The sequence below is a fragment of the Orbicella faveolata genome, unplaced genomic scaffold, assembly GCF_042242905.1.
Source record: "Orbicella faveolata isolate gen_17 unplaced genomic scaffold, um_ofav_v1 contig_24, whole genome shotgun sequence".
Taxonomy (NCBI): Eukaryota; Metazoa; Cnidaria; class Anthozoa; order Scleractinia; family Merulinidae; genus Orbicella; species Orbicella faveolata.
In genome coordinates this window covers 35,260,614-35,284,659 of record NW_028301552.1, presented here as the reverse complement: position 1 = coordinate 35,284,659, position 24,046 = coordinate 35,260,614, and the positions used below count along the sequence as shown (strand labels likewise).

Genomic DNA, 24,046 nt, shown 5'->3' with positions numbered 1-24,046 from the left:
CTTTTTACTTCTCTCTCTTGTTTTCCCGCCAATTGCGGCACACAACTACGTTGACAGAAGCCGTGGATTAAAGCGAGGCGTTCATGTGCAGAGAAATCGAGTGTCTTACGGCAATTTTGCAGTGGACAAGTTCCATCGTCTTCAAGTATCAGTTGGTTCATCGAGTGTTGTGAAAAATTACAGAGAATGTGCTCTGAGCTGTGTCAACACTCCGCCATGTTCTTCGTTTAATGTGGCCTCTTCTCCTGGTTCAGACGGAAAATACCGATGTGAGTTGTTAAACGAAGACAAGTACTCGGCAAACCCAGGCCAGCTGGTCAGCTCACGGCATTACCACCATTACAGCATCAAGGTAAGCTGTACAACAGTCTTATAAAAGCAGCAGGTTGTTTTCCTTACAAGTTTTTATGATTGAGAAGGTCACGTGACACGTTCATGTAAAAGGTGGACACCATCAAGGGCAATTAATGTCACTGTTCTCATGAACATATCATTCATACGGTGAAACACTTACCTATGCTAATAAATGTTGTCATTTCTTGGTGCGTATGGCTTCATTTTATTATCATTGTTATTTTTCTCACCAAAAACACCGAGGCTTGTCAAGGGGGATTACAATATTACAATTTTTACTTCATTTATTCAGGCTCACACACAAACAACACATAGAAATTGCACTAAAAACGAGTTAAGCTTACATATCTAGAAAAATCATATTAATTTAAAGTCAACAGTGGCCAACGAAAACAAATTTATGACTTATAAAACTTTGAACTTCTCGAAAAAAGCACAGTCGATATCCTAATTTACAGACTGGGCACGTACAGTAACAAATTTAGCTTCTTAGCATGACCATGTTTCACGGAGATTATTCGCAGCAGAGGTAAGGAGGACATAACGTTGAGTGGCATATCTTAATTGTACAAAACAAAAAACAGTGTTTCACCGACTCAGAGTCAAGACCGCACTCGCAAATAGGTGACGCACATTTTTTGTTCTTCCGTATTGTAGGTCTGTAACTATGATTAGGTCATTGAAGTAAATGGCATTTTCAGTACAAGGCTTGTTCAAGACTCTTATCCGCGCCCAGGTACAAGTATGGGTTATTGACCAAGTGTGAGGTCAAGATTGCCGGATATTGGCCAAGTTCTTTTTTTGCGTGTTTATGGACCGAGACGGAGTCGAGGTCCATAAACTCGCAAAAAAAAGAACGAGGCCAATATCCAGCCATCTTGACCGAACAAGCTTGGTCAATAAAGGATTTATTATATGGCTTTCGGGGAAATTTCTCATGCGGGACACGGCGGGTAATCCCGAGCGGGCAAGATAGCTCCATCTTGCCCGCTCGGGTAACCAATCACAGCGCAGGATTTGATTCATCTTGCCCGCTCACGGAGCTAGCCATATAATAATATTAATTACAAACCAGTGAAACGAGTTCGCGAGAACGGCTGTCATGGCGGACACATCTTGTTAAATACAGGGATGAGGTATACTCGCCAGCCGGAACTGACGGACAAGTAAATGACAAAGTAAAACAAGCAGCTAGATAAAAAAAAATTTCTCTGTACTAGGTTTAATGTCAGTTTCCAGCCATCAGGTAGAGAGGACCGCGGGGGCGCATCGAAACACCCACCCCTGGCCTATAGTCTACTTCCGAATTTTCGAGAAAAGAGGACAACAAATAAACAAAATTTTTTCGAAAATTTGGTCACACGTCGAAAATTCTTGCAGCAAAATTGATTGTTTTCAACCAATTCTTTCCCCTTTCAAAGTTGACAAAATTTTTCTTTCCTGAATGACAAAGCACCGTTACCTTCCCACTACCACCCTGTGAAACAAACTTAATTCTTTGCGCAAGACTGGGCACGAAAACAAATATGGCTGCCCCCGGGAAGTTTCTTTTAAAAAGGTTTTTACAAGGATTTAACGGAAAACCTTGTGGTTTGGACGGGATAGTCCTCAATTTTAGCCATTAAAGCAAACTATTCTCAGATTGTTGCCATGGAGGATAATAAACGGGCCAAGGAATTGTCATTTCAATGGCCTCATCATGCGGTGGATTTGGTTGAACGGTCGATGGAAGTTGATGGCGCCAGTGTTATATGCGTTGCAAGGAAGGAGTCCAAGACGTTTATAGCTTGTAAGGTGTTCCAGGAGTTTTGGAGAAGAAATATACCAGCTAGAGGGATGGTTCTCTTGGTAGACGACGAGAAAGGTAAAGTCTGAAGATCAAATTGCTATTTGCACTCTATCTGGTCGCTTAAGGGAGGTTTGATTGACAGTTCAAACGTTAACGTGTGGTTATGTCTAACGCTAGTCATACAACAGCAGCACCTGTACATTCGAGATTAGTCTCACGGAGATTAGAGCTTTGACTGTCTACATTTATACATGTTAACACTGCTATAAGAATTAAGTATATTTAGGCGCTGATCTCAAAATTGGCAGTTTTAACGGCCAGTGTAAAATGCAGACTGTAGACTGTAGACTGCAGACTGCAGAGTGGGGGTAAAATGCAGAATGAGGGTAAAATGTACACTGCAGACTACTGACTTTTTAACTGAGTCTCGTTAACATTTCCATCATTGGGAGCTACATGTAACCCTAAACAGGCTAACCGGGGCATTATTCGTGTAATAGTCGTTATGTAGTACATAATTAATTTTCTTATATTGTTTCACACTGTTGGAACAGTTTGCTGAACTACATGTATGTTAGACAATGTGAGACAGTTGCTCGTTTTCGTAAATGCCTTAGTGATATATTACGGAAGTTAAAGGGTGTACTTGTAACTCCTGCTTGTAAATCTCTTTTAAGGATTAGTATTTAAAGTGTTTAGTAGCATTTTAATACCTCATTTTTGTAATTAGTTCTTAGATCCTATTTATTTGTTGTCAAGTGTTTTTAACACGAGCTCTGGCTTTGACGATTGTGCCAACACTTCCCATGTTTTTGACATTAAATGAATTATTACTATTACTATTACTATTATTTGGGCTCACTTGAGTGATATTCAGGCTACCCGTGGGGATATTCAGTTTAACTAGAGTGATATTCATGCTACTGTCAGTGCGATTAGCCTGAATAACCCTATTTAGGGTTCGCACTCAATAATGGAAATAGCATGATATATACTTGTACTTATAAAGTCAGTACATTTAGTCTGCAGTCATCATTTTACCCCTGGTCTGAAGTCTACATTTCACACTTGGTCTGCATTTTAGCCTTGGTCCACAGTCTGCATTCTGCAGTCTGATGTCCACAGTCTGCATTTTACACTGACTACAGTTTAAGAGTGCCTGCCTGTAAAAATCAGACAAATTCTCAATTTCGCGGCAAGGGTCGAAAATTCGATATCGCTCATATTCCTATGGTAGATAGGCTAGGGCATGTCAAAAACTACTGGATAGTTTTTTTGGCAAAATATCCGTTTATTTCAAAGAAATATGCAAATTAACAAATTCCGTTAAAATCGTCATTTGATGCACCATTTTCTTAAACAAGTTTGAGAGCCTCGCATGCAAAACCAGATCATTCTTCCGTCTTAAAAACACTCAAATATTGTTCTGCAATGTTTAAATGTGTACTGGGTTGATTTTAGGGAATGTTGCGGTTTTTGTTGGCTGCAAAATAATTAAATTTCGAAAACATGTATTTTATTCACTTAAAAGTATTTTGTACAAATGATTGATTTTCACCATGTGCGAAACCTTCAAATGGATTAAGCTTCTGGTGGTTGAATAGCAGAAGGATGGTCTACAGATTCCTGTAAAAATTTCTTTGGGCAAATGATTGAGCGCGACGCGAGAGCTTTTCAAAGTACATTAAAAATGCAGATATTTGACCATCCTCGTCAAATTTCAATTTACGGATTAGACATATATTTTAGCACGCGCCACATGTCTCGAGCTATATTAAGTTTAAATAGACACAGAGCTAATAATTTCGAAATGTTCTAACCTTATTTGCTGTAAAAGGCAGGTCCAAAAGCCGATATGACGTGTTTCTGCCACCATTCGTCGCACATAAAGCAGAAGTTTGCTTTTGTTTACACAACGTCCGATGTACATCGCCAACTGTCAACTTATTTAATGATCGAATACCATGAATCTATGACCCTCTTTCGACACATATGATCACCACTGCATCTTAGTCAAAAACGGCTGAGTGATTTGTAGATAGTTGTTTGCTTTGCACTACGCCAAAATATTACGTTTGATCATGGTTTGATCTATTGCTGCTTGAATCCTCGCTTGCAGCGGTTCCTTGTTTGTTCGTCACGCAATGCTGTCATCCCATTTTAGGGGGTAGGGGTAGGACAATTTCTATCCTAACATGTAAGGTTTCGTAAGGCTTGGAACCACAGGGAGCACACAATCTTGTTGAGTAGGAAGAGATTAAATTAAGCAATGAAAAGAATGAATAGGTGACCATTACCCGTGTTGTCATCTTTTACTAGACCACCGCTACCTACATGCCCTGCGTAATACTGTAGCGCTAAACTCGTACCTAGGTCTTTTCGCGCTGTGTAATTATTTCTGGTTTACATATAATACAGTGGGCTACCCTCGGGAAAATGGGAGGTGGCCGCTTAATAGGGGTTGGCCGCTTAATAGAGGTTGGTGTACCTTGAATATTTTTTCACTATCGGGTTATAAATTTAGCTAAATTTCTTAGTAAACATGGAGTCAATTCAAGACAATCATGGCAGACGTCATCCTCGAAGACCCAGGGGCAGTTAGTGGGGGGAGGGAAAAAGTCTAAACAGGTCTTCGCCCGAACTTTTTTCTCACCTGTTTAGACTTTTTCCCGCTCCCACTAACTGCCCCTGGGTCTCCGAGGATGACGTCTATAATGATTGTCTTGAATTGACTCCATGTTCACTAAGAAATTTATAACCCGATAGTGAAAAAATACTCAAGGTACACCAACCTTTATTAAGCGGCCACCTCCCATTCCTCCGAGGGTAGCGCACTGTATTATATGTAAACCAAAAATAATTGCATGGCGCAAAAAGACCTACAATCCCAGACAAAAGAGTTAGGACACGAAGCAAGTTCTCTCCCCCCACTTTCAATGTTGATAATCAGGTAATTTTTCCCCTTTTTGTTGGGAAAAAACGCGATATTCTCCAACATTGATTAGGGAGGAAGGGGGGTACGTGATACAGCTCAAGTGTCCCTACTACTTTTGGCCGGGATTGTAGGTACGAGTTTAGCACTACACTATTTAAGCAGGGTGTGTAGGTAGTGGTGGTCTAGTAAAAGATGACAACACAGGCAATGGTTAACTATTCATTCTTTTCATTGCATAATTTAATCTCTTCCTACTCAACAAGATTGTGTGCTCCCTGTGGTTCAAAGCCTTACGGAACCTTACGTATTAGGAAAGAAATTGTCCTACCCCTACCCCCTAAAATGGGATGACAGCATTGCGTGACGAACAAAAAAGGAACCGCTGCAAGCAAGGATTCAATCAGCAATAGATCAAACCATGATCAAACGTAATAATTTGGTGTAGTGCAAAGCAAGCAACTATCTACAAATCACTTATCTGTTTTTGACCTAGATGCAGTGGTGATCATATGTGTTGAAAGAGGGTCATAGATTCATGGTATTCGACCATTAAATAAGTCGACAGTTGGCGATGTACATCTGACGTTGTGTAAGCAAAAGCAGACTTCTGCTTTACGTGCGACGAATGGTGACAGAAACACGTCAAATCGGCTTTTGGACCTGCCTTTTACAGCAAATAAGGTTAGAACATTTCGAAATTATTAGCTCTTTGTCTATTTCAACTTAATATAGCTCAAGACATGTGGCGCGTGCTAAAATATATATCTAACCCGTAAATTGAAATTTGATGACGGATGGTCAAATATCTGCATTTTTAATGTACTTTGAAAAGCTCTCGCATCGCTCACAATCATTTGCCCAAAGAAATTTTTACAGGAATCTGTAGACCATCCTTCTGCTATTCAACCACCAGAAGCTTAATCCATTTGAAGGTTTTGCACATGATGAAAATCAATTATTTTAACGAAGTACTTTTAAGTGAATAAAATACATGTCTCCGAAATTTAATTATTTTGCAGCCAACAAAAACCGCAACATTCCCTAAAATCAACCCAGTACACATTTAAACATTGCAGAAAAATATTTGAGTGTTTTTAAGACGGAACAATGATGTGGTTTTGCATGCGAGGCTCTCAAACTTGTTTAATAAAATGGTGCGTCAAATGACGATTTTAACGGAATTTGTTAATTTGCATATTTCTTTGAAATAAACGGATATTTTGCCAAAAAAGCTATCCAGTAGTTTTTGTCATGCCCTAGCCTATCTACCGTAGAAATATGAGCGAAATCGAATTTTCGACCCTTGCCGAGTTATTTTCCATATTTATGGACAGGGACTCTTAAGCTATTGCATCACACATCTTAAATTCTGGCATCCATTCTGTCATGACTGCTTTTTTAAGATTACCAAGTTCTGCAACAGTCTGCTTATTACATTTAGAAACTTTGGTCCTGTATAGCTACTGCCTTCTTGTTAATGTCAGAGGTTTGTGGATGGAGACACATGATACGGCCAGGTTACATGGCAGGGCTCGAAATTAACTTTTTCGTTTGGGAGCCAGCAGGCGAGTAATGGAAAAATTTTGGTCGCCAGATCGTAAATTTTGGTCGCCAACTTATCTTATATATAACTCACACAAGAACACGATTTTATAGTTTACTTTGCATGCAAGAAAAGTCACAATTGAAGAGCGAAAACAATTAGAAACAACATGAGTAACACTTAGTTATAAAGCTACCATTGTTCTCAGGTGATATGTCTCTGGTCCGAAGGTGATTGTTGTCTCCATAGTCATTTTAAATATAGCGAAGAATAAAACGTTTTAAGTCCGTGGTTTTCATTATGAGACAAACGCTGGTCCTTGGATATTTTCGTATTTTATTCAACAACTGATGAAGGATTCAAAGTTTGGAATAACATTTTGGCTGAATCTTCATTCCCCACGTAAAAACTCACTTAATTCCTTCAACTGATTGGTATCTGCCGCCATTTTCATGGCAAATGAAAAGCACACGGTGTTGAAGTGCACCTGTGATCCCAGCTTTGGAAGAAGCCGCTGAAACAATATGGTGTGCCGTGAATGCGGTGTCGATGTGTCGAAATACGTTCAAGTTTTTCGATTATCTTGTAATATTCAGACATTATTTTACTGGGAACGGAAAGGTGAGTTGTATACCAGCTACCATATCCGATTGATTTCCCGATATAAAGATTTAAAAACAAAAGTGGTGTCGTGGTATTCTTTAGTTATCGGACAAAATGTGAGTCGCCAGCTGGCGACCAGTTCTGAAAATTTAGTTGCCAGTGCTCAATTTTTGGTCGCATTGGCGATCAGTGAGTCACAATTTCAAGCCCTGTATGGCCAGTAACTGTCTTACATGGACATAATTTCTTTGTATATATTTTGATGTTTTTTTTAGCTGGGATTGTGAAACCATTCCTGAGTGGAATATCCAACCAGAGTACAATGTCTGTGGAAACATGTTTTAGTGAGGCAGAAGTTGCAGATGGAGGAGGATGTTTACCGTCTGATTGTGACATTGTGGTTACGACAGGACAAGTTTTTCTACAGATTTTAAAAGCAGGAATATATAAATTCTTCAGTTTGATTGTTTTTGATGAAAGTCATCTCGCCATTGACAAGGGGCATCCTTTTGCAATCATATTAAATCACATTGATGAATATGGACTTGATCCAAGGCCTCACATAGTTGGTCTTACATCAGCAGTTCTTCGTCATCAAGCTTGTCCTGGAGATATGGAAATGTTTCTTAGTACTCTAGAGGAGTCATTTGATGGTAAAGTGCTTATTTCTAGTGACCTTCTGGCTGTGAACAGGTATGGTGAACAAGCTGATGAAGAAATTAGTTTTTACACTTGTGACCACATTCAGGATCAACTCATGTCCAGAATCAGTGGAATCCTTCAAAGTGCTGTTTTATTTCTAAAAGACTTTAGAGTATGCAAAGAAACTCAGACATGTGTGAGGTTTGTCAAACACATTTTGACTGAGTGCCATAAGGTCCTTTCATTGTTGGGAAAATGGTGCACTGCATCTATTGCACGAATTGTCATAAAAGAGATCAACAAACTTGAAAAGAAATGCTCTGAAGACAACAATCTGCTTGTGTTACAGTTTTGCAGAACAACAATGAATTTGATCATCAGCTTGTCAGGAGCTGAAGAGAAATTGGAGGGCTCTGAGGTCAGCCTTACTGACCTGACAACAAAACTGCTCTTTCACATGGCCACGCATTTAAAGCTTGAGCATGAAGAGGTTGATACTCATCATGCAGTCTCCTCAAGTGCTGGTCAACCACCTTCTCAAATTCCAGCTCCAACTTCAAACATTAAAACTTTATACGGTAGTAACAGCCAGTGTGATGACCCCTTGTGTGTTGTACTTGTCCCTAGCACTATCATTGCTAAGGCACTGAACTCAGTCATAAACAAGCTGTCAAAAACCATGCCTGAGTATAGTTTCCTTAGAAGTGCATGCATCCATGGTGACAAAGCAAAACAGGGAATACCTGAACAAAGTTTTTCTGATGAAATGGTGGACAATGTTATGGAGTGCGTACAAAATGGATCTGTAAACGTTCTTATTGCAACTTTTGAAATTGAGCATGAATTGTATGCACGGAGATGCAGCCTTTTAATACGTGTGGGCATGCCAAGAGTTTATGAGAATTATTTCAGAGTAAAAAGTAAACTTAAGTCTGCTGGAGCCAAGCTGGTGATTCTTGTGAAAGAGGAGAGCAGGGCTGAGTCAGAAGAGAACTACAAGGTACAGTATGGTGTTATGTGAAATGTTTAAAATAAACTTCCAGCAGTGTTTAATTAAATAAGAGGGCCAAGGCTAAAGTTGTTAGAAAATGCTGCAAGTTCATTTCCGACTTGAAAAATGTTGTGAAGAGACTTGAGTGCAACAGGAACTTGTGTGTCATATTAATAAGTGTTTCAAATGTGGTTTGCTTTTACTAATTACTCACCAAACGTAAAAGAAGAGATGACCAAGGTTAATTCTTGAACTTTTTCATGATATTCTTCAGCCCTGGCTTGCAAATCATGTCTATATTGGCCCAGGTCGTAGCTAATCTACTCATAGGTCAAACATTTTTCTAGATTGACTTGTTTCCAACGTAGATTAAACTGCTTTTTTTTTAGACAAAGTTATTTCATGAAACTGAGTAAAAAAATTGTGATTGTTTACATGTCGTCTGACTAATATATTGGTGACTGATTAACACGTTTCACTTAGGTTTTTCAGGGGATAGAGAGTCTTCTGAAGACGAGGTGTCCTAATTGCCGACCAACATGTCATAAAATAACTAAGCTATTCCAAGATGATTGGTTGGATGTTTATGCACCTTATGGTGAAGAAGGCCCTAGAGTTGATCTTCTTTCTAGTATTTCACTTGTCAACAGGTATTGGTTTTCAGTGACTATATATATAAATCGTGAAATATAAGGAATCTGTTTACAAGTCACGGGCATCCACTTTCCCATGTGTATGTTGTGTAATTTGATTTCTGAGATGATTTGGAGATTTTAATGTACACTAAGTTTATGCCATGTTTGCTGAAAAACTAGTGCTATGCATGTCTTATTTAAACAGCTCCACACATGTTTAATATAAAAAAATGTTATAACCAATTTTACAAGATTTGTTTGAAAAGGGCTATGGAAATTAACAGCAGCTAAAACTACAAGGGGGAAAGAGACAAAGTTAACATTTCAAATCTTTGTTGGGTAGATAATAGCATTGACCAGGTATGTTATGACCTTGAGCCAAAGATTAATTTCTTGTCTGGCCTTTCTAAAATTAATGTTAAACTCATACTTAGTATGAATGTAACATACATTTGCCCTTGCAGTCACATTTCAGCCTCTGTTAACTGACACCTTTGAGACAGACACTTGGTCATGTTCACATGGTAACATACAAACTTGTCAACGTCATATTTCTATTTCCATAAGTTGGTGCAGATGCTTTTTATGGTCCCAAGCGATTCTGCTTATGAGATGTTGGATTGTGAATGTAGTTTTCTGTTTGGTTGCTAGTTATTGTGCCAAGTTTCCCGGCGGTGGCATGGGTGCTCCTGTTGTTGTGTGTAGAAGAAAGGAAATATGGTCTGATGATGAAGTAGAGTTTCTATGCAAAATCTACCTGCCTAGGAACTCTCCACTTTACCAACCCATCAAGGTTTGTGAACGATCTCACAATGCTATGAACAGTTAAGGAATTGGCAGTTATTTATGCTAAATGTAATTTTACAGAAATGCTTAGCCTACGTACTGTAGCAAGCATTCCCTTATGGGGAGCTTTTTCCACAGTTTGGTTGTATGCAGATTGGACTGAGAAGCTTTAAGTATGAAAACACTTGTAGGCTACACTGGCAGGGGTTTCATTAACATTACTTTTTAGCAGGATGGCAACTGGTTTTCCCTGGCTGGCAAAACGTTTTGAACTGAACTTCTTGATGAGGAAAACTTTCCTCAACTAATGTACAGTATTTGGTCAAACCAGGCAGGCAAAACCATTCTCCCAGCCAGTCAATTTTCCTGGTGTCTGGCCCTTAATGAAAACCCTGACACTAGGCCAAACTGCCTTTCACATAAACATGACTTAAGTGACCTTTTGTTTTTAACATAACATACATGAATATGACAAATTTAAAGTCAGTGACTTGTTTGGTTCTGAGCATCCATTCTTAGTTTTCTTAATTAATTTTTCCATTTAGGGTAGTGTAATGCTGAAGAAAAATGAAGTTAACAATGAGTCAGCAAGGAAAGCAAGAATCAAGTCTGAGATGGTTGCTGCTTTAGAGGCTTGTCGGCTGTTACACAAGCAAGGAGAACTGAATGATGAGCTTAAGCCTGTGTTAAAGTATGCTTATATGCATGTTACCTAATGATGTATTGTGTTTGTAAAAACACAGCAGCTGTTAAAGGCACATTAGTGTGTGCCAGGTACCAACTGTTATTCTGAATTGTATATTGAACAATTATTCCAGGAGTGCCTGTTGGATATGAGCTGATAGATAGCAACTGAGGCTTGTAGCGCTGAGTTGGCTATAATCATCTCACATTCAACATGCACGAGTGGAAAAATTGGTTTATTAAAAACGCCACCCACAATATACAGAACTAAACTAATACAAAAATAAAAAAGCCCCAACAAATCACTCATAGGCATACCATATGTTTGTAGCATTGTATAGTGGCTCATAACCCATGATGGCTAAGCCAATAAAACTCTTGAATTGCATTATTCAATGATCCAGTTTTAAATTAATAAGAAATATATCCAGGCACAAAGAGAGTTGTATAACTAGATGAAATACCTGTATTTGCATCTCTTGAATGCCCTCTAACAGATGTGATATTGTCTGACCATATTTTTGTTTTGCCCACTGTCTAGAAGTAATAATGACACTGTAGGGTTGGTGAATCCAGATCTGCTTAAAGGTATTAATGGTGCAGGTGGAGTGGGAGAGGGCGGAGAAGTTGAGATAAACTCATGCCAAGCTGGCTCATCGGTGGGGAAGGGGGAAGGATGCAATGTGGGAGCTGTGTAATTCATCATGAATGGAGGCCTCTAAAGATGGATCTGTTCCTAATCCTGCTTGACTAGAGAGGGGTGGAGCTCATGGGGTGTGTGTGTGTGTGTGTGGGGGGGGGGGGGGGTAGGGGGGCTCATGGGGCTCACTGGTAGTTGGACATAAGTCTTATAAAGGAAATGAGCTGTCACTCTGCTCAGTAGTTTGATGTGTCTACCCACTAGTCTTATGCTGCTCTGCTAGTCGAACTCAACTTGTTCAGCCCAGCACCCCATTTGTTATTTGTTGTAGATTCATTGCTAACCGTCTGACAGCAGAAGGTGAGGCATGTGATTGTGAGGTTGCTGATGGTGGTGTTGGAATGGATGGGTCGGTCAAGAGAAACAGAGCATACAAGAGAAAGGTATACGAACCTCCAAAACACAATGAAAATAGCTAGAAGTATGAAATATTTGTGTCTGTATTGCACTCACAAATTGTGATGAGATCAGCTGTATTTTAAACTGCCTGACCATGTATTGGCTACTGACTAAACAAGACAGATGGCAAAAAGATGGAGGCAAACGATGGCAAAATTATGACCAGTACATATGAGGAATTCAGTCATTTATTTGCACTAGTACAGATGTGCCTTCTATTCTCTTTCGCTTCTCTCAGCTGAATGGAGAACATTTCTATTTTAAGTAAAGGAGACAAATAATACAAGAAATAGTGGAGGAAGCCGCCAGCAATCAAGTTTATTCACAAGAATCTGAGACACTCTGAATATGGGTTACAAGCAAGGGGAATATAAGAAAATGTTACACGCTATATGTTACACAATGGTGAGGAAAAACAGGCTTGAGTGGTGTGATATTCACAAGGAGTGGTATCAATAAAGGTCTGGTTATCCCAATGGGAAATCATACAAAACAACCTGAGAAGAATGTTAAGCCAATCCAGTACCTAGCTCCAATTTTGGTAGCATGAAGCTGTAAGTAGTACTGGCATATCACCTAGACCAGATATAGATTAAGAAACGTGTCTCTTAAAGTATTGCAACTATTTCTTTCATCTGTAGTTTCCCTCTATATTGGAGAACAATTTTCCAGTTTGTGGGAAACCAAGCTATGTGTATTCTATCACAATGGAGCTAACCAAAGCATGGACGTTTGAACGTGCTGTCAGGTCACAGAGTAAAATACAGTCTACATCAGCTACTCATTACCTTGGGATTGTCTCCAGAAAGCCACTACCTAAGGTCAGAAGAAGATAATCATGGCATTTATTTGAAGATAGAAATTAATGCGTAGGCATAGCAACACAGTACACTTGGTAGTGCAACAGGGATGCAGCTTGGGGCCGGCTGCTGACAAACTGTGCCGTTTACCTGTACATGTATTACATAAACACTATGTTTTTTGGTCGGCTTGTGGAAACGCAATGTTTATTCGTACTTGTACGCTCAAACCTCTCTTATACAGAAACCAGAGGGTTAGAGCTGACGCCCGTGTTAGGGCGTGGTTCTTGGTAGATATCTAGTCTATTTTGGACATATCGAACAGTCTAAGACTTAGAGGCGTCTATATTTTGAAGGTGTCTATAAGGAGACGTTTGATCATGAATGGAAAAAAAATACACGAAGAAACTTTGTTTCTCTGCTATGTGACTTAGAGTTGAGGAAATACTTGTGAAAGGTCTGAAAAACTATGAACAGCTACACAGAAACACAGCATTTTCGTTCTTTTTTTACCGACACTCACTCATGCCACCTTAACTTTTTTATTTCTTAAGTATTGGTATCATTGCTCTCTTTGTGCCCACTAGTAATCACACATCACTCGATATATGTAGGGTAGGTTGGCGTGATCAGTGTAAATCACACGACATTCCAAAGTTGAGTATTTTGGTGACTGTGTTTTAAGACAGGTTGTTAGTCTTTTGATCATGCTTTTGACTGTCTACTGAAGTAGGCTTGAGGGTTCTGCAGCACACATTTTCATGTACATGTACGTCTTTTTTGTTGCAGCTTCCTGGCGTGTTGATATTTGATAGAGCTGGTGAAGTCACTGCGACAGTTGCTGAGTGCAGTCCACATCCTGTTATCTTGACGTCTGATCAGATAGCACTTCTGGAGAGATTCACTGCGTTTGCCTTCAGGGAGATCGCAAAACCAAGGAAACAATCGTTAGAATTTCTAACGTTTGACCCTTCCATTGCTTCTTCTGGGTTCTACATTATGCTTCTGAAGGATGCTCCAGATAGCTGCACTTCTTCATCAAATGGAACCCACCATCACAAAGAAATTGCCTTTGATTTCTTGCACTCCATTGAGCATGCGCTTGGTAGCTTCGACAATCCCATTGACCCACCCCCTCCTGATATGACAAACCCGGAGATTTTCAGGGATGCAGTTGTAACAGCCGTTTACAACGAGGACCGAATTCATTATTACGTGGCTGACATACGCTACGATCTTAGTCCGGCAGACCCCTTCCCAAACTCTGAAGCAGCCGGTACATTTGCCGAGTACTATGAGATTCGATACGACGTCAAAGTGTCTTTGGACCAACCCATGCTGGATGTCGATCACACATCCTCTCGACTTAATTTCCTGACGCCCCGCTATCAGAACATCAAAGGCCAGCATCTATCTGTACCTGAAAAGGATTCCAAGCGGTCCCGGAAATCGAAGGTGTATGTGGTTCCTGAGGTATGCTCCATTCATCCAGTGCCAGCATATCTATGGAGGCAGTTGTTTAATCTGCCAGCTGTGCTCTATCGAATGGAGTCACTACTGGTTGCCGAGGAGTTTAGGTCTCACATTGCAAGCGTTCTTGGCATGGGAGCTGTTGACTGGCCTAGTGATGTTCCGCTGCCATTGTTGACAATGGGCGAGATGGTGGGCGAGGAGATTGTGCGTCAAACAGAGTCTGCCCCAGAGGAATCAAGTAACAAGCCTTCTTCCAGGAAGGATACTGAGAAATCCGCCAGTCTATACTGCACAGATCTCTCTGGAGCATTAATGGGTCTACAGATTTCCAGACAGGAAACAAACAATGAGGTGGCTATTGCCGGTAGCCTTCCCTTGCCAGATCATTCTAACGCTCATAGCACCACTTACTCTTTGTCAAAAAACTTTAGCGACATGACTGTTGGTAAGCATCCTGGTACTGAGAACAAAACACCTTGTCTTGCGGCATCTAGTGAAGTCTCTCATAGTTTGAGTGGAGCTAAGGAGGATTCCTTTCATATTGGGCTTTTTGACGGAAAAGCATCCGTTCCTTTGGACAACGGAGGGGTATTGCCTATTGATAACAGTAAAACGGCTATCAAGATGGAAAGCGAGGCGTCACCTGTCACGATTTTGACTGATCCTCATATTTCCGGCTTGTACCAGAAGTGTGGCCCATCATCCACCTTGATTCTTCGTGCTCTCACAGCCGGTATGGCTGGAGACGTGTTTTCCCTTGAGCGACTCGAGATTCTTGGAGATTCATTTCTGAAGTATGCCATCACTGCTTCAGTCTTCTTCAAGTACAGGTACGAGAATGAGAGCAAGCTGTCTTTCACACGAGGAATCAGGGTGAGTAACCGTCAGTTGTTTTATCTGGCGCGGCAGCGGGGTTTGCCTTCATATGTGATCACCCGGATGTTCACCCCTCTGGTCAACTGGCTGCCTCCTGGATTCTACCAGAAAGATGGCACAGACACTGACGGATCGGGTGAAGGACATTTTCTCTTAATATCAGATAAGGGCGCTCAAGACTTTGACGACGAAGATGAAGATGGAAGTACTTTTGAAGGGATAGAACTTCCTGAGCTTAGAGAAGGTCCTGATAGTCAAGGCCTCTCTAGTGAAGGCCTCTCTAGTGAAGGCCAATCATCTGATATCCAGCTGAGCCACCATTTGCATCTTTGTTGCTCAGATAGGACCATTGCTGATGCCACTGAAGCCCTAGTTGGGGCATACCTGCTCTGTTTAGGCCCAGAAGGAGCCTGCAAGTTTGTGGAATGGCTGGGCATGGAACTAACGAAACAAGACGAAACCCAAGATACATGCCTTGTGAATGAATTCTTTGCTCAGGATTCTGCTCTCGGTGCAGTTGACTTGGAATCAGATTGCAGTGCAAGCAACCAGGACATCTCAAAAGTACCTTTCCAAGCTTGTCAAACTTGCTGTGAAAACGATTCCTCCTCAGACGAGACAGTCAGCCCCTTTCTTTCCACCGGTTGGCTCTTCTCAAACCAGAGGTCTACAGCTGCTGAGTTCCAGACACTCGAGGAGGCACTAAACTATTGCTTTCGTGACAAGTCTTTGTTACTGCAAGCGTTCACACATACCTCCGTGCCACGAGACTACAACTCTGTACGCTGCAGCTACGAACAACTGGAGTTCTTGGGAGATGCCCTCTTGGACTTCCTTGTAACGCGATATTTGTACAGAAATCACAGTCACATGCCCCCAGGTGAGCTGACCGATGTACGATCTGCTGTGGTAAACAACTACAGTTTTGCTGCGCTGGCGGTCCAGATGGGTTTCTCGAAACACTTGCGATCACTGTCACCGCAGCTTTTCAGCATGGTGAACAAGTTTACCGTGAACCTGAAGGAAAAAGAGATGAAACAACAACAAGGGAAGACTGACGAGGTAAAGGGATGTTGTTAGAATTGCTCGGGGGTTGGGGCAAGCGGGTGGGAACAATGGGAGCTAAGGGAAATGATTGTGGGAGCAATACTTGGGGGGAGGGGTGTGTTTGCATCTGCTACAACCACGATCACACCCACAACCTCATGGACAACCACAACCACATAACATTTCCAGCTGCAACACGCTATCTTCCTAACTATGCACAACCACATAAAAAGGCTCCACAGACACACGGGAAATGTTTGCCGTTTTTCAAACGTAACAAGAAATCTTCCTTCCTGTGCACAATCACATAGAAAACGCCACATACACTGAAAATGTTTGCTGCCTCGAAATGCAACGCGCTATCTTCTTTCCTATGCACAACCACAAAGAGAATGCTACAGACAAACTGAAATTGTCTGCTGTTTTCTTAACTGCTGCTCGTCATCTTTCATCCTGTGCACAACCACATAGAAAACGCCATAGACACACTGAAAATGTGTGCATTTCTTTTTTTTACTCGAACACTTAATTTTCCTTCCTTTGCCTAGATTTACTCCAGTGTTTTTGTCATGGGAAGTGAAGGCGACGAGGACTCCGTGCAGGTAGAGGTTCCCAAGGCATTAGGCGACCTGTTTGAGGCAGTCGCTGGCGCCATGTACGTGGACTGTGGTCAAGACCTGGACAGAGTATGGCAAGTTTACCAGCCAATCCTCAAGCCTTCTATCGGTTAGTAGTCAACATTTGTAACTCTCCTTGTTGATCTTAGTACATTTAGTACGAATGCCTATACACTTCAAGGTGTTCGATAGGAGATATGCTGTTCAATATTCAAACTTAATAATCCGTCAAATATTATCGCTCGAACGCGATTGGTGTAAACGCGTCACGTGACTGAATATTTTTCAGCTAAAACTGGGGAATATCCGAGTGATATTCCCCAATTATGAAAATTCCGCGTGTTGCGAAAAATATTTTAAGGATAACAAACACGATAGCCCCCATTTGACTTAAAAAATATGCTCGGATATTTGTCCTCGAAGCTCACAGTTTTTCAAGAGCTTCGCTTTCGGATCTAACTGTTTGCCTCTCCGAACAGAAAATTTTCGCGCCAATTGGAGGCTATTGTTAATTCATCCCTAGTTTTTACTACAGTTACTATATGGCAGGCACTGTCAATTTGCTCTATGCATAAGGTTCCCAAACGAATACGGAGGTGAAACAACACCCACGTTTTAGTCGTAATGAAGCAAGTACTTAGTAAAGAGACTTAATTCGGGTCTACATTAACACCTTTCTTAAACGCTTTGTTAACGTGATTTTGATAACTAACCGTGCCTTTTTGGTAAGCTTCGGTTGCATATCAGGCGAGGTTAATTGAACCATGTTTCGGATTTTGACGATACGCAGTAGAACAAACGCCCATGGACAGACCAAACGCGCGTGATACGTCCTGTGAAGCTTACCAGAAAGGTACCATTAAGATTTTGCTGTACTAGATTGGCTAATTATGAATTTGGTTGTGGTAAGAACTGGTGATCAGCTCTTGATGCTTTTGTTTAATTCGCGCAGATTACTACTCTGCCCACCCCCCAATGTCGGCCATCAGACGGTTGTTGGAGATGATGCCCAATGGTGTAAAGTTTTCGTAAGTATCAAGTTTTAACAGGTTATATCGTGGATATATTATGCCGTCGTATTGGCTTTTATGAACGTTTCTCTTTATTTTGTCAAGTCAGACCTGTTTATAGAAATATCGTTTTTAAACTGATGGTATGGGATTTAATCTGGGTACAAAGCAAAGCGCATTTCGAGCTCATCGGTGCATGACGGGTCCGATAAAATTCCCCCCCCCCCCCCCCCCCCCAGATGAGATGCTCATCTAACACCGGCTACTAGCGACCCAGTATTTTGTCCCTTTGCCGTACCTATTTATACTTATGGCCGAGGGGATAAAGTGTGCTACCAAGGGGTAAAATGTTGATCACCATTTACCAACGAAATCCGTTAATATCGGTTAGGGTGTAAGTTGTAAGACTATTTTGGATCGCCAGACCGGAATATTTCCAAAATAAACAAAGCGCCTAAGAATGTAGTCTAAAATTCCTATCCGAAATTTAAATGCCTGTAATTTATTCATCAGCTACAGGCCTTCTGCCAGTTACAACGCAACGAACACGGATTGTCGTTAGGGATGTTTGCATACCATTTGTCGAAACTACTTGCACAAACCAACCGGTTTCCTTTCATACGCATTAATGGTAAACTGGAAACTGGAAAGCTGTACTGCGAAAACCACAGTTTGCACAGCCTACTCTCTACGTTTTGCTCGCGGTTGAATCGTTTCCTGCTCATTGTTAGTAAAATTGTAGCAACTATGTGATGTTAAGCTGGATGCTATTGACTATTTCTTTTTATTTCACTCTACAGGCCGGTGGAGAGAATGGTGAATGGGAAATTCAAATGTACTTTGACGGTGTCAGGTTGTGGAAAATTCGTTGCCACTGGAAGAAATTACCGAATTGCAAAGTCCACTGCTGCGCAGAGAGCCCTGAATGCTTTTCAAAAGAGAGAGTCTGGAATGAAAGTGGACAAGACTTAATTAGCACTCTTCTGAGAGCTTCTGAAGTGCAGCTACTTGTTTAATGTATCTCTTAAAGGAGCTACTTCACGGTTTGTGCATCCTGAAAAGCTTGACGCTAATTTTTCAATTTCGTCGTTTGTAATCCGTGTCAATCTTCTCCATCCTTAGCCATCTTTGTTTCTTTATGGTTTATTGCTATCTCTTTGGTGTTTTGCTCTCTCAGTAAACTACTATTTTCAGGTTTTCGTTCAATTTAAATGTTATTTTTTTTACCTAGCCAAAATAACTCAAAATACCGTGACTGAGCTCCTTTAACAGATTGAACTAACTTAATGTAAACAGTTTAGTTTGGTGACAGTAAAGTTGATAGGTGAATGTGCGATACGGTTTTGAAGTACCGTACAATTCCAAAATTAACCACACGAAAATAACGGCTTCCCGAAAGTAATGTTCATTTTTTACCTTGCTGTTGAACTCCTACTGAACTTTTTATTGAATCCAAAACCGTATTATACGTGATAGAACGTTTCAAGTAATTCTTTAAATTGATTTACAATGCGATTTTAAAAAGTAACTGAAACGAAAAAATGGGTCTTAGCAGTGATGGGCTCCTGTCCCTATGAGGAGGACTGGAGATTCCTTGCTTTAATGAAGCTTTTTTTGAAACTTTTAAAGAAGTCACTAAAAGAGAAACTCCCTGATGTCAGGCGCAATGCGGATGGAACAGCCTGACTGAAGGACTGAACAACGTGAATTTTTGGTTAAATGGAAAACGCCCTATGACATTAAAGTGATTTACAGCCTCGCTTATATGCTACTCTGTATAATTTTAGATTATATAGATTTTGTCATTGTATTTTTCCCATACGAAAATAGTTTTTCTTTTTCCGTTCTGTGGCCGATTTTTTGTTCTTTTACTTTCTTTCTGCTTTTACCTTTTTACTTTGTTTTTTGTGAAACAGATAAAAAACAACTAAAATGTGACCTAATTTCAAGCTATTGAATTGTTTAAATTTCTCGTGCTCATAAGAGAGTGGCTTTTCCTTGGAAGTTGACGCAATTAACCGGAAGTGAAATTTCACTTCTTTAGCAACCCATGCTTAGATCGGTTATTGGGCCCTGAAGAGTTTGGACTCAAGTCGTATCAAATATACGCAAATGCAAACATTAACGCTTTATTACCGCTATGACGGAACAGACACGGAGGAGCGCCGGGGGGGGGGGGGAGGCGAGGAAGGGAGGTAGGGAGAGAGACAGAGAGGGAAGAAAAGGACAGGAAAAAACACTAAGTGAAGATAAGATATTGGGGAAGTTTTCGTTTTATTTGTTATATATTTCATTTTAAGCTCCATCATTGTATCAGTAAACTCAGCATCAACGTATGCCACAAGATAGTGGAGTTGTAAATTTTAAACCATTTTTTATTGTATAATATTAATATGCTCAATATCGGCAATGACAGTTAATCACTTAAAATTAGCAGCTTTATTCAAGCAAATTTAAAAACGTTTTCTGGCTCAAAATATTATAAAAACAAGCTTTCGACTGCTTAAAATACAGTCTTCAACGGGTGAAATAGTAAAAGGGGCATTAAAAACTCCAAATGCAATCGAAATTCTAAGAATGCGATAGAACAAACTGAATTATTGGAATAATTGTAAGAATTTTGGCTAAAAAAAATGCTGTTTTGCCCTGGGCGTATCACAATACAGTGGAACCCCGCCTTACGGTCACCTCGTTATTACTGCCACTTTTTCTTGTCCCGGCGAAATTCCCTTACATTTTCTTACAAGAAAATCCCGTTAATCCGGCCAACGACTACATTCTGAAAACCCAACCTGTATAATCTACAATTTTACCCCCTTTTTACGGTCACTCAAACCAGTTATGTTCATCTCTCCATTGTTAATCTTGTATGTACTGATTGAAGTTTTACTGAGTCTTTTAACATTTATACCTGCATATCGAATGTTAATTATTAAAGAACAGTTGGTTGGAAGTCAGGAGAAGTGCAACTGTGATGTCTCGGCTCAAGATGTCGCTTAAAATTTTTGGGTTTCACCCACGTGACCAATAGCTTAGCAACGGTTACTAACCGCCATCTTGGTGTCCCTCAAGCGTAAACAAACCGTATCTAAAGAAGAGTTCATGTGAGAAATAAGGGATGGTTTTATGCGTTGTTGTTGGCTGTTCGAGCAAAGTTGGAAAGGATAAAGGCTTAGGGTTTTTTTGTATACCTAAGATTATCACAAATCAAGGGGAAGAACAGAAGGAACTCACTACTAAGAGGAGAAACGAGTGGATTTCTGCGGTGAGTCGCGGCGACGTTACAAACCTGAGAGTGCTAGAGAGTGAACGATTTTGTAGCAAACACTTCGGTCTGAAACTACCTGAACAGAGCGGCTTTGGTCGATAAATTGGTCAGCAAAAGGATCGATTAAACCTAAAGCTACTGCTTTAATTTTGCGCTGGTTGAGTTTGACATGAAGCTGACCCATTTCCTCTTTCGAAGGCGCCGATGTGCGCTGCATGTGCTGAGGCGCTGATGCGCCGGCCGATGCAGTCCCAGAACTAGAAGCTGCTGTATGGTTCGAGGCTTGCGGCTGTTGTAGATCCCCAATTTTCTGGTCGAGCTTTTCTTTGAGTTTGTTAGCCGATGAAAAATCGATGTCCTTAACCCTCGCATACGGCACTTCATTGACATATGTCAGCAAAATCCATGAGCATTTTACCAGTGTGCCAGCGAGCTTGCCATGAATTCGTGTAGCTGCCTCTAAATAAAATAAAACACTCGCGGTATTTGAGCATGAATCAGCCAGTCCAGCTTTGCTTCCCAAGCAATGAGCTGACAAAATAGTCCCATCGTTTTCGGAAATGACCCAAATGTTCGCTAAAGGATCATTCATACGCTGTGAATGCCGCGCCGAACACTTGCTCTCACGACATACTTGTCGGCGATTACTTTGCCTACAACTGAGATTACAAATCCCGACACCATTTGATTATACGCCTCCAGACTCTTGAACGCCTTGAACTGCTTGTTGGTGTAGAAGCTGGTCTCAAGAACGAGGTAACTCAGCAAGTCTGAGACTTCCGCAGGAGGCAAGCATTCTGGACTGAACTGCTCGGCTGGTATGCTTGCGGGGTCAACCCTTATGACCGAGATCTTTTGCGAATATCTTTCCTTTACTCGACTCTCTAAGCTTTTCGCATAGTCTGAGAGCACTGGGATACCTTAAGATGAATGCCCGGCGCTTTTAGCGTTTTTTTCGAATAATAGAGCGATAATAGAGAAGCTTCACTTTACATAGAAATGGCCTATTATTAGCATAAATTTGACACCCGAGGGACAACAACATGGCGGACACTGATTTGAGCAAAGCTTGTGACGTCACGCGAAACCCAAGAATAGACCAGTCATGAAATTCGGCCCTGCCCCGTAACTACGGCCATACCGTTGTTACGGTCACATTTTCATGGGCCGTTGGTGACCGTATTAACGGGGTTCCATTGTACTCACACCATATAGAGCAAATGACTGTAGGGTGAGCGCGTAACGATGCTCTTATCGTGGATTTAACCTCAAATAAAACTCCTTTGTCTCCTGTATGTAACAAATATATTATGAAAAGCGGGCAGCTGGGTTCTTTAGCGTCTCTTCGCATTCTAACATACCGTTTTGGCACTCGCTGCAGACGTTTCCCACGAGCACAGCGCGTTGCGTTCACCTCGTTTCCAGGTCTTTCTTTCTCCCACACTCTAGGGGCGGACCAGGTTGTATTCCGCAAGACTTCCACGCCGAAGGTACGCCAAGGCTTTTTAAATTTAATGCAGCAACGCGGCCAACGGCCAGCCATACTCTCATTCTCTTTCTCTCAGTGGTCTGCTCAAATAGTTCCAATTTTCTTCACAATATGTTCACTGGGAAAATTTGGACTGGAATGGGTTGTATAAAATGCCCGTTATCGGCCAGGATACAGTACGGGGGATAAAGAGATAGAAGTTAAGAAGCCATAGTTATCACGTTTGTACGCCAGCAACAGCAAATATAAATGTGAACGGCGCTTTACGTCAAAAACCCCAATCGCACACCAGTACGCCGCAACATTTTGGATCTTCGGTGTAACCTACACTGAATGCACCCTGGGGGGTGAAGAGAGAAGAGAGAAAGATGGGGAGGAAAGAAGAGAGACCCCGGGAACGAGGTTACGTTGCGACTTCACAATCCGAGGCCAAAACGCAATCAATTCGAGGTCCATATTATGCATGGTACTTTATTCTCTACTTGCACATGATCGATAATGCTTTGCGTCTTAGGGGGTAGCTTGTATTCATTTGCCGCCATATTGGTTTGTCTTGGGAGCGAGTCGCTATTGGTTATGGGAAAAAAACGAGTTTTGTTGTGCTCATGGCTGCTCAAATAACCGCAAGAGAAATCCTAAACTACAATTCTATAGAATTCCGGGAGATTTATCCCGAAGAAAAGCATGGCTGAAAAGAATTCGACGCGAGAACTTCACTCCGACCGATAACACTCGAATTTGTTCTGAGCACTTCGTTGGTGGTGCAAAGTCAGACGATCCAAAAGCCGAAGGATATGTTCCATCGATATTAAGTCACAGCAATAGTGTTTCCAATACTTCACGAAGGAGTAGAAACAGTTTGAAGAGCGATACTACAGAAGTAATTATCCTCAAATCCAAGCCAAAGTGAAGGAAGCTAGCACAAGTGAGTAAGGCCTAAGGCAAACGCCGAATCCAAGTCGCGTCGAATAAATTAAAAATAGGTGCGACAAACAGTCGACTTAATTCCAGCGTGGTAGCAAACGTCGAACCAGCGTCGATCTTATTTCACAAGTTGCACTTCATTAAACAAAGGGAATAAGCACCTGTCCCCGTGCTATTCACTCGGTGTACGCCTAGTTACTGCTAGGACTTGCTAGCGAAATGTCGATACTCTTCTCTTCAGACAACGGTAAGCCCGGCGCGGCTCTCTTTAGGTCCCTGTCACAAGCCTCGCAGTATGGAACGCTTTTATCGGCTGTCTATCCCTCAACGTCCTCGTTTTCTTCAAATACTGAGCATTTGTTGCAAGTAGGCAATTCGCTTTTCAAGCATTTATATTTAGTGTTAATGAAACAGGAACAACACATTTCCATTACGCTGTGCGATGTCAGCAATGACTTTCGGCATTCTCTCCCGGCATTTT

At 41.2% G+C, this 24,046-nt stretch overlaps 1 protein-coding gene and 1 pseudogene across 2 annotated transcripts; one reads left to right on the top strand and one right to left on the bottom strand.

The window, feature by feature from the left end:
- The first annotated feature begins 1,880 nt into the window (after nt 1-1,880).
- Nucleotides 1,881-20,228, top strand: LOC110056653 (endoribonuclease Dicer-like). Of its 2 annotated transcripts, none has more exons than XM_089291040.1 (11): nt 1,881-2,218; nt 7,500-8,866; nt 9,341-9,507; nt 10,144-10,285; nt 10,824-10,969; nt 11,934-12,045; nt 12,703-12,882; nt 13,651-16,272; nt 16,806-16,983; nt 17,827-17,902; nt 18,685-20,228. In XM_089291040.1, the coding sequence occupies exons 1-11, from the start codon at nt 2,005-2,007 to the stop codon at nt 18,854-18,856; spliced, it is 5,376 nt and encodes a 1,791-aa protein (XP_089147166.1). In that variant the 5' UTR covers nt 1,881-2,004; the 3' UTR covers nt 18,857-20,228. The 2 variants fall into 2 exon arrangements, with proteins under 2 accessions (XP_089147166.1, XP_089147167.1); XM_089291041.1 differs by lacking the exon at nt 1,881-2,218 and adding an exon at nt 7,145-7,242.
- Nucleotides 20,229-20,304: 76 nt separating this feature from the next.
- Nucleotides 20,305-22,695, bottom strand: LOC149111411 (uncharacterized; annotated as a pseudogene).
- Nucleotides 22,696-24,046: the final 1,351 nt, after the last annotated feature.